Source organism: Rhinatrema bivittatum, chromosome 16, assembly GCF_901001135.1.
Source record: "Rhinatrema bivittatum chromosome 16, aRhiBiv1.1, whole genome shotgun sequence".
Lineage (NCBI taxonomy): Eukaryota > Metazoa > Chordata > Amphibia > Gymnophiona > Rhinatrematidae > Rhinatrema > Rhinatrema bivittatum.
The window spans coordinates 15,656,450-15,667,912 of record NC_042630.1 but is presented as its reverse complement, the minus strand read 5'-3'; the positions used below and the strand labels follow the sequence as shown (position 1 = coordinate 15,667,912).

Genomic DNA, 11,463 nt, shown 5'->3' with positions numbered 1-11,463 from the left:
AGGTGGATGCGTTAGAAGGTAAAAACAATGAACGTATATGCTCACTTTTGTGTAAGTCTCTCAACTTTCACGTCAATATCTAAATATTGACTTAGATAAACGTCATATTAGTGAATATTGTGAATTTATCGTCTATGGTTCATGGCTGTTCAAAACAGCCAGCTTTCATAGTATCAAATTCTTCACCTCCGTATCAAACTCATGCATCAATTAAATCCTCTTAAGCACTATAACTTTACATTCCCTGCAGCTCAATTCGGCCATTATGTATGTTTGCATGTCCCTGAATGTAATCCACTTTGAAGTACAGAAAAAGCAGAATATAAATAAATGACTAAATTTGTTCATTAAAGATGGAAGTGCAGCATATATCAGTTAGACCCAGTTAAAGATCGGTTGCCGATGCCCCTCAAAAGATCACCTTAAATTAGATATTGCTAGAATCGAAAAACAGGAGCTTAATTTCAATATAATTTGTAAGCAGTAATCTTGAGTGAGTCAATCTAAAGAAGGGACGAGAAGTGATCTTGAAAGCTCGGTGTTACATCACTTTTGAAGATCTACTAAAAGATATCACAGACTGCAAAGGTTCCAATGTTCTCCAAGACCACTACAGTTACTTGAGCAGTGCTAACCATGTAATGCAGAATGGCAGAGTATGATGGATTCCTAGATGGCCTTTATCTTCTTGTTCTTCCTAGTTCCTTTCCCAAAGAGCTGTTGTCGGGTGTTCATGTCAGGTCTTAGTAATATGATGTAACACTTGGGGAAAAAAATGCAAACAAGAATCCCTGCACTGGAAGAGATGATCCCAAAAATCTCCACAGCCACTGTGTACTTCCCCTGAGTGCTGAGATAGCCTGGTATGAAGGACAGCCAGACGCTCAGGAACACAAGCATGCTAAACGTGATCCATTTGGCCTCATTGAAGCTGTCAGGCAACTTGCGTGCAAGGAAGGCTACCAGGAAGCTGACACATGCCAAGAATCCCATGTATCCCAGCATGCACCAGAATGCAACATCTGAGCATTCATTGCACTGCCATATGATAATGCCAATCTTCAGTTTCATGTCCATCTCTGGGAAGGGAGGGCAGAGCAGAAGCCAGGTAGTACAGATGAAGACCTGAAGAAATGTAGAAGTAGAAACTATCACAATGGTCACCCAGGGTCCCAGCCACCCTCTCAAGTTACTGTTAGGTTTGGTGGCATTGAAGGCGATGATCACCATAATGGTCTTGGCCAACACACAAGAGATACAGAGGACGAAGGTAATGCCAAATGCTGTTTGGCGGATCAAACAGGTTGTTGGATGAGGATCCCCAATGAAGAGCAGAGAACAGAGAAAACTCAGCACCAGCATTCCCAGGAGAAGGAAAGACAGCGCTCGATTATTGGCTTTGGCAATGGGAGTATCTCGATACTTGATAAATGTACATAAAATTAATATAGTGATGATGGTCCATAAAACTACAATAGCCGCAAGAGTTAATCCCAGTGGTTCCTGATAGGATAGAAATTCTATTCTCTTTGGGGCACACTTGCTTCTTCTCCGGTTTGGCCACTGGTCACTTGGACATGGCCAGCAAGTGCTGGAATCTAAGACAGAAAAAGAGACATTTTTGCAAAGGAAAATATTGTTAGAATGTGGTCCGTAGAGATCTTCAATTTTCTTCATCTGCCAATTTTTGTCCCTCAAGAGGACACAATTTATCACAGATGTAAACACTGAGAGGAATTCCCACTTAGAAAGGAAGGCAAATTTGTAACACAACTGAAGCAACTCAATAAGGATATAACTTTGTTTTACTTGGCCTCTTTGCCTCAGTGGTGGCCCAAGCCACAAGCAGCTGCCAGAGACCTCCATGGAGGCTTCAGAGGTCAATATAGTATAAGCAGGCAAATGGAACAGTTATCCGGGTAAAGTTATCTGGATAACTTTGGTCAGATATTTTTTTCCAGTCACACATACCCAGCTAAATTTCTCTGGGCAGCACTGAATATGAGTACTGCCCGGAAAAAGCAAAACTACACCTTGGAAAGGCCACATCACTGTTTCCTTTTATCCAGGTAACTTTTGTGTGGGGAAGAAGATGCCCAAAACAAAAATTAGCCTGGGAGCAGGAAGAAATATTCAAATCTTGGGTTTTGTCCTTCTAACTAAAACTTAGCTGGATCAAATCCTTTGAATATTGACCTCTCAGTATCCATGGAGAGACTAGAGACGAATCTTGCTAGCGAATAGTAGAGGAATTTCCTCCTTTACCTGTCACATTGGAAACCTCCCCCTCCGCACACAGGACACAGTCAAAGCAGCAGAGGGGCCGTCCCTTCTGAGATGCCTTCCTGTACCCGGGGGGGCAGCTCTCACTGCATACGGAGCGCGGGATCTGAGGAGGGATAATTTGCAATGTTTTTAGCATGCATACTCAGGGAGTCTTGTAGTGGTACACTATCGATCCAGAGTAAGGTAAGAAAGGCCTATCGAGACTTTCTGTATATTTTCTCTCTGTGTTTTTGAATGGTTTTGATACCTTCTATCAGACCAGAAAAAAATGATCCAAACAGGATAATGTACTTGAGCATTTGAGACTGTGTAGGTGACATCTAAAGAATCATTCTCGGTGATCTCAGGGGTCATGTACATCATCTTTGCATAATGATTAAACATATTGCACAACTGGTAAAGAATCTGGGTTTCTCCAGGACCTATAGAGCTACTAATACTCTCTCTTGAGGTGATTCTATATTCTATTTTTGCTCTTAGAGAAGGACACGATGGCCTATGTTTACTTTATGAAACTGTTGTGAAGAATTGCAGGGGAAAGAAATGTAGTCATACCATTGCATCCACTACTGCTCTACTTAGAGATGTAAGTAGCCTTCCCATTGGTCCATAAGCACCAGGAATATGTGGCCCTCCCAACCGGGTGCTCTATAATTACATTTTTTCATTATGTACATCTTTTAAGGCTGTGCAAGATTTCTCTGCTTTCTCCAGTTTCCCATGAGATTCTACACTGCAAAATGTAGGATGAACGTGAGGTGATGAGAACATTTCTGAAGGAACTCAGAAGATGGCTTGATATTGTTTAATTTTATGAAGACGGTGAAACTATCTTTTGTATATCATCACAGCCCTAGAAACATAGAAACATGAGAGCAGAAAAAGACCGTATGGCCCATCCAGTCTGCCCATCCATCCAATTAATTTAGCATTATAATTCTCATCACTTCCTTAGATATCCCCTGTATTTATCCCATGCCCTAGTCACGGTTGAGTACTTCGGTGCGTTGGGTATTCCATTGGATGGCGCTGATGTTGACATACAACTCCTGCCCTTTGGGTGCCCTGGAGTCGAATTTTCCCACGTTCACATAGCTGATGGTGCCATCGGGTTGCAGGTGCCAGTTGACAATGTCATACACGGCGGGGGGGTTGCCGTCCCTATCAAAGTACATCTCTTCCCCCATTTTGTTCCTGAAATGCACCTTCTTCATATAATGCAGGAGCTGCGGGGACAGACAACAGACCTGTAACAAATAAAACTAGATGCCCCCATATCAATATATACAACACCACCATTAACCACAAATCATAGTCAGGAAGGCGGCATAGACTAGCAGTAAGTGAGAGCCAATAGAACCCTTGGATATAAGTTTAAATCTCTACCATATCTTTAGTGAATCACTTTATTTCTTTATGTCTTAGATTTTACCTGCAAACAGTCATCACAATATGAATAACATCGTTCCGATTGGGTTTTTTTTAATTATCCTTGGAAGCACAGTATGTTCGCAGTGCCCAAAATGTGCTGCCACTCCATGTATTCCAGAGGTGACTGCATATGCATCGCTGATACATTGAATTTTAAAGTATGTTGAGATTTTTTTTCCAGATAAAAGGTGGTGCTATTGGGCGCACTAGTGACAGGGATTTAGTGATCACAAGTGAAAAGTGACTTTTCGCGTGTGAAAAGTCCCTTATCGCGTGCGATCACTTTGGAAAATGACCCCCTTAGTTTGTATTTTTAGGCCCTTTTCAGCAATAGAAAAAATGCTTAATTAAAAGCTCCCCAGAAGGGTACATTATCTTCATAAGTCTGTGCTGCAGAATACCCACGTTTGTGGCAGAATATCAAAAGGTTTGTTATGTTAATTTGGATTACCATACCATTTGTTACATCTGGATCCAGGCTTGGTCATGATTCTGTTAGATTTCTGAGCATCTACTTGATTTTATGACATCTTTAAGCAATTAGCCAAAACATGCCACAAGTAAACCATCCCAGTTCTAAGTCGAATATTCAAGTTTCATTCTTCGGCCTGAAAAGAAATACTAGGAACATTCCTGAACATTCTTTTAATATTCAGCGAAAACAATTTTGCTTCTCACCTGCCATGGCTTGAAATGTTGAATGTTGGCACAAGTGTTGTTGGCAAAGGGTCCCTTTCCTGGTACACAGGAGTTCATGTCCTGGAGAGCATGTGCCACAGAGTAAACTGCGTTGTAGATGTTGTAGCTGATTCTCAAGTCAGGTTCATTGGAGTTTGGGCTGTTGAGGTTTTCCAGTTGCTCAGCTCCTGTACAGAAGTCTCCAGTTGAGTTGGCATCCAAGTTGGCCAAAGTTTGGTTGATTTCTGAGTTGGGCCATCGGCACCTAAAGGCCATTTCCCAGAACATTTTGACAAATATGTCATTAGGAGAGTTCAAAGGGTGAGGTTTGAGGAGGAACTCCTTGAACCCTGGCATCTTACTCTCATGGATGGCAAGCCCAATGGTACCACTCAACATGCTGGCAAGCTTGTTGGTGGAAACGCTAGGGGAGGTCGACCAAGCCTCACTCGCAAGCCACACTTTCCCAGTGATATTGTGCTTTGATAGTTCCTCCATTACCGGGCACATGAAAGGGTCAGCAGAAAAGACAAGGATAGCATTAGTAGATGTTCTCTTCACCATGTCCACAATGTGGATGATTTTCCTGGCTGTAGGAACAATGGAGAAAGTTTCATGAAAAGCAATGCAGATGCCAAACTTCTGTAGCTTGCTTTTCAGCATCTGAGAGCCCAGTTCACCATAGTCATCTTCAGTGGAAAGGAGCCCTACCCAGCTCCATTCAAAATGCGCCACCAACTGAGCTAATCCCCAAGCCTGGATGTCATCACTGGGGATGGTCCGGAAAAAGGATGGAAACTGGATCTTTTCACTCAGTAGGGGACTGGATGCAAAATAACTGACCTGGAACAGCAGATAATATAAGCACATTAGTTCTAGTGAGTAAGATCAGATTTCTGTATCCTAATCACATTCATCTGGTATAATGTAATCTAGGGTCAGAAAGGCATAGCCAATCCCAAGTGTTCACTGCCCTCTGTTAATTTTCTTAGCCTCACCATGTACTCCAGTGAGTTCAGCAGTACAATACTTTCCCTTTTCATTTATGAGACTGAACTTGGTATATCCATCATTAATCAAGAACGGTGTGTTTTCCTTTTTGTAGACAGCTGGATAGAATTTACAGAAACAAATGGTTCTCCTTAAAGGAAGGCATTCATGAACATGAAAGAGTTCCCCATTTTTATAAGAAGAAAGAAGTTGTTTTATTTTTAGACCATCTTTCCAAAGAATGCGCAAGGTGGCTTACATTATTTTTAAAATTCAGATACAAGACCCTGTTGCAAAAAACTTACAGTCTAAGAGGATATCTAAGGCAATAGGAACTAAAGCAACATGTCCCAGATCACAAGAAATGTTAGTGGGGAAAGTGGGATTATCACTCCTGCAGAAAGTTTGGAGGATGATCTCGGTTAATCTAAAACAGGGTTAGTCTACTCCTAACAGATATCCCATGATGATTCATTTTGGAAAACGATGAACTCCTGTTAATTGAAATATACGGTAATAATAGGAAGCAGGAGGGAGGGAAGGTTTGGGAATGACATCATTGGCTGGAGTGGTCATTTGAGGGAGATGAGCAGACCTGGATTACGTATAATCTGATGAAATCATCCAAAATCAGCCTCTATACTACCACAAGATTAATAATAATTAATTCACTTAACTCTCCAATCATGGGTGATGTTCTGCAAGAAGACTACTGATCTGGAGCAGTATTTTACATTGGTGGAAAAGGAGGCCTTCGAGGCAGAGCTACTGTTCTCTCATCCACTAAATTGTCACTGGTAAATTCAGCAGAGATGGATTTAAAATGGAGGCACCCACAGGCAATTGGGGTGGGGATCCCCAGGTCCTCTAATTAATTGGAGGGTGGGGTTTCTTCAGAAGTCATTGAAGTTGCAAGGAGACCTTCCCCACATGGGGAAGTCTTTTTAATTATGCTTTAAATCTGAGGGGGCCATATTCTCTGTTCAAACTTGGCCTGTCTTTTAAAGAGAACCCAGCCATGAAAGACAGAAGTCTTAATAGTGCAAGAGACCCATTTCAGAAAGCAAAAAAGACTCTTAAAGTAAGCTTAGCTTCAAAGGAAATCAGGTGGAGTAGGCACTCTTTCGGCTAAGCCATTTTCAAGTAACCATAGAAGCAATCAAACAAGACTCTAATGGTAGGGATGGGCCGAGGAGAATACATCCATTGATTTGGTTTTCAAATCTACCAATGTTGTTTTGGCCCCACTTAGATTGTTTCCCTTTAAAAATTAGCTACAAGGTCCATGAATACAAAAGTACCCCCATACCATGCTCCAACATGGCCAAGTGAAGACTGATCCCCCTCCTGTATCGAAAATTTGGGTGTCAGTCTCACTAATAAATGATCCTCATGATATGTGAAGTTAATTACCTTTATCATTCTTCTTGCAGAGTTTTCCTTTCAAAATTTGGACCAATCGGGGGGGGGGGGGGGGGGGGGGGGGGGGGGACTGCGGATGCAAAAGAGCCCGGGGGATGAAAATAGCACCAGCTTAGAGCAGCTGCAAAGTATACACAATAAGATTCAAGATGAAAACCCCACATGTGTTTTGCTTTTCCTGCCCCCAGCACCGACACCTCCCCAAAAAAGTGTGCAAGCTGTGACACTGCACCACCCATGCTTGTATCTTCATGGGTGGTTTTCAACCCCAGGAATTTACCCGGGCAACTGCTTACTTACTCAAGCAAATTCCTTTCAGAGCTGTCCTCTGAATGAATATGGTGTGCAACTGCTCAGTTGAATGGCCATAAAAATTTAAGTTTAAAAAAAAAAGGAAAAATGTGTAGGCTGTATAGTACTCTGGGGCAAAATAAGGATGAGACACCTTGGGTAGAAGCTTTTAAAACTTACATTGATTTGATATGGTTTTGACTTCTGAAAATGTTGACAGGTATAGGGACTCCTGAGAGGCAAAGCACATTCAGATCATCTCTGGCACCTGTGGAAGAAGTGACAGGCAAACGCCTCTCTTACATGTAAAGTTAGAATGTACCTGGGGGTATCTGTATAGCCCCAGCAGTCTGGCTGTGGCAATGGATCGGGTGGAGCCTGAATCGGCAACGAGGGCTGCCAACGAGGGTCGGCTCTGGCACTGGTAGTTAGCGATGGGCTTGGCCTGGCCCGTCAGCATCCGCATGGTGCCCTTCAGTATCCTCACCAAGGACAGGCAGGTGTCGTAAACCAAAAACCCCAGGGTGAGACTCGGAAAGAAGTTTTGATCTCGATTAATTTCACTGATGGTGAAGGCCATGGCCTGAGCCCACTGATAAGTCCTAGAAGTGAATCTGAAGAAACAGCAGATTAATAAATCCATCTATCCATTCATCTATCTGGAGTACCTCTCTGATTAAGTATCTGTCTATATATTCTATGTCTGTTTGCTTATCTACAGAGCCTACTTACAGTATCGTTCTCAACAGTATCAATCCATCTATCAATTTATCCGTCTTTTTCTCTCCCACATTCTCTCCTCCTGTAATTGAAATATTAATGTGCTCTGATTTATCTCAGTAACACAAAGAAAAGTCCCTGATCTCTGTAAGAAGCAAAAAGGTTTTACGTGTTGCATAGGATAGGTTCCGGGGGCTTGGTGAAGACCATTTCAGGGTCCTTCCAGTTGTAGTTAATTGGAAATGTCCCTCCGATGATGATATCTCCATCTGATCTGGAAACAACCTCTTCCAGACTCTTCAGCGTGCAGCCTTGGGCATCAACTGGGCATAAGTGAGCGGGCAGCACCAGGAAAACCAGCAGTGTGGGCAGCATCCCTCCTGAGGTCTACCTGATAGGTAGGAAGCTGTGAATGTTTGAGGGGGAAGAAGACACATGGGACCAATGAATACAAAATGGATGGGTCCAGTGAGGGGATGGGAAGGTTCATTACAATTATATCTCACGTCAATTAATGGCCCGGCGAGCAGAAGCTAACCAAGGTTTCGCTTCCGTACAACATTCTAAAGTGTCTAAAAGATCTGTGAGTTTGTGAAGGAAAAAGATCTCTGTCATTCTTCTCTTCTCTGTCTGTCCTTCCTGTCTTCCCTTTCTTTCCATTCCCCTCTGCCTCTCTGCCTTGCTTTTTCTCTTTTTCTATTAATCTGTCTCTCACTCTGTCACTTGTTTTTCTCTATCTGTCCCTCCTCTCATTTTCTCTCTGGCCTTCCTTCTCTCTGTCTCTTTGTCTGCCCTCTCTCTGTCCATTCTCTCTTCTCCTTCTTTTCTTTTTCTGTCCTCTCTGTCCATCCTTTCTTCTTTCTCTGCCTTTCTTTTCTCTGCCCCTCCTCACTCTCATTCTCTCTGTCTCTTTGTCTGCCCTCTCTCTGTCCATTCTCTCTTCTCCTTCTTTTCTTTTTCTGTCCTCTCTCTGTCCATCCTTTCTTCTTTCTCTGCCTTTCTTTTCTCTGCCCCTCCTCACTCTCATTCTCTCTGTCTCTTTGTCTACCCTCTCTCTGTCCATTCTCTCTTCTCCTTCTTTTCTGTTTCTGTCCTTCCTCTGCCCTCTCTCTGTCCATTCTCTCTTCTCCTTCTTTTCTGTTTCTGTCCTTCCTCTGCCCTCTCTCTGTCCATTCTCTCTTCTCCTTCTTTTCTTTTTCTGTCCTCTCTCTGTCCATCCTTTCTTCTTTCTCTGCCTTTCTTTTCTCTGCCCCTCCTCACTCTCATTCTCTCTGTCTCTTTGTCTACCCTCTCTCTGTCCATTCTCTCTTCTCCTTCTTTTCTGTTTCTGTCCTTCCTCTGCCCTCTCTCTGTCCATTCTCTCTTCTCCTTCTTTTCTGTTTCTGTCCTTCCTCTGCCCTCTCTCTGTCCATTCTCTCTTCTCCTTCTTTTCTTTTTCTGTCCTCTCTCTGTCCATCCTTTCTTCTTTCTCTGCCTTTCTTTTCTCTGCCCCTCCTCTCTCAGTATCTCAGATTAAGGTTCAAGATACTTTCTTGGTCTGACAATCTATATATTTTACCAAAGTAAGGGCCTCATCTTCTAAAGTATCGCAGGCCTGCGATACTTTAGAAGATGAGGGGCGGGGGCCGAAACGGGGGGAGGTCCTGCGCTAGCCGGCAGCGATCGCACCATCGCGGTGCGATCGCTGCCAGTTTCGTACCCAATAGCGCCACCATAGGAGATGTAGCTATTGGGAGCGTTTCGCTGTCCGCGGCCTCGGCGCAGAGTCTGCCCCGGTGACGCCCCGACTACTCCTCTTCCGGGGCCAACTCCACCCCGACTCCACCACCATCCTGGTATCGCACGCGATAAGGGACTTTTCGCGTGCGAAAGGTCCCTTATCGCGTGCAAGCAGCGTGGAAAATGAGGCCCTTAGAGATTAAATGGTCAATTTTCAAAGGATTTGGGTGCCTAACTTGGGGGGAATTTGGTGACTAAATGGGCCCCTTTGAAAATTGACTAGGGATGAGCACCTAAATTTAGGAATCTTATGTAGGCATTGAGCCATTCTTTGAAAATGTACCTTGCTCAGGTTAAAAGAAAAGAAGAAAATATTCTCTCTCTTTTCCCCTTCTTCTCACCCTATCTTTCTGTCCCTCCTCATTTGTCACTTTCGCTGTCCATCTCCCTTTCTGTCCCTTTCTCAGACCTGGGATAAGGCTCTTTTCATCTCTGTGTCTCAGTTCTACCCAGCACCAAGTGGGTTCATAAATTTCCTTTTCTGTAGTTTGTAATTTTGAAATAAAAAAAAATTGTTGTTCTTATAATCCACTTCCGGACAATTTTCCAAAGACTTAGGTTGCCTTTTCCACTGGTAATAAAAATAAAGTTAACCCTCCTAAATCAGCTATAGCTGGGAAAAGTGGATTTTTGGCTGCTTGTGGGTACACGTGTACATTCCTAATTAGTCCATATAGAAAACAGGCACTGGGGGGAAGGGGGATAAAGGAAGGGTGCATTTTGGAGACAAGTTTGCAGATGTTGCATTTAACTTTTAATTTCCCAAAAAAAAAAAAAGGTCCACATTGTCATAGGCGTGCCTGCTCACGATCTTCTTTGTTAGAAACGTGTTAAGCATGCATATGGCTGCTCTGAGCTGCGTGACATGGGCACGGGTATCTTGTGTTTGAAAATCAGCCAAGTCCGTGTGGTGTGGGAGAAGTGCACAGGCAAGCACCTACCTTGTCCACGTTGGTTTGCCGTCTTGGAAGTTTACCCTCTTGCGTATGCCCATGGCGACACACGCGCCTGAAAATTGTCAGGCGAAAAAAAAGGTTCATGAACCTGAATCCTATAAATAGCCAGAAATAGCACTGTTCCTTCTCTTGCTTCTAGTGGTGGAGGCATAAAAATTGCCATTGAGATCTGTCGGCTTACTCTCAGAGACAGTTGCTAGCATTTGTCAAAGGCAATGCAACGTTAGGCTGCCACATGCATGAGCAACGCTAAATAAATGATCATTAGGCGTTCTTACTCTTCTAAGAAGACAGGTTAATTTCCAAAGCCACCGTCTTCCATAAGCAAAACAGAGTTTCACCACTTCCGAAATTCAGTCTACGAGCAAGCAAAGTATTGTGGTTGCCTGTGTTTGGTCCATTTGAATATGCAGAACTAAGGGTCAACAAATGAGCTACAGATGAGATATTTTTATTGGGGTAACTGAATGCATCTGGGACGAGTGCAACGCAAGCCAAACTGGAAACTCTTTTCTTTCTCCCTCTACCTAACTCTCATGCTTTCCTCCTCTTCCTTGCTGTTTCTTCTTTCCTAGTTAGGATCAGTCTCTGTCATCGATCTCTTTCTCTGCTTCGCTTTGCTTCTCTCTTGCCTCTCACTCTACCTACCTCTGCCTCTCCCCTTGCTTTTTCTCTGTTCTGGGAATGATCTAGTCTGCTCTCTTTCTATCTTTTCTGCCTCCTTTCTTTACTCTGAACGACCTCTGCCTTTTTGCCCAACTCTTTCTCTCTCTATATATCTTTCCCTTTGGCTCTCTCTCCCTCTTTTCCTATTAATAATCCATCTCTCACTCTGTTGCTCTCAATCTGTCCATATCTCCCTCTCTTTTCTGTGTGCTTTCTAGTTCTTTCTCCGACTCTCCATTTCTCT

General features: G+C 43.3%; 1 protein-coding gene across 1 annotated transcript; it reads right to left on the bottom strand.

Moving 5' to 3' along the window:
* Positions 1-669: 669 nt before the first annotated feature.
* LOC115077413 (extracellular calcium-sensing receptor-like) lies at positions 670-10,591 on the bottom strand. Its single transcript, XM_029579702.1, has 6 exons — positions 10,539-10,591; positions 7,421-7,712; positions 4,396-5,238; positions 3,285-3,512; positions 2,266-2,389; positions 670-1,598 (listed from the first exon to the last, which is right to left on the bottom strand). Exons 1-6 carry the CDS (start codon positions 10,589-10,591, stop codon positions 670-672), a joined length of 2,469 nt encoding a protein of 822 aa, XP_029435562.1.
* Between the last annotated feature and the right edge of the window lie 872 nt (positions 10,592-11,463).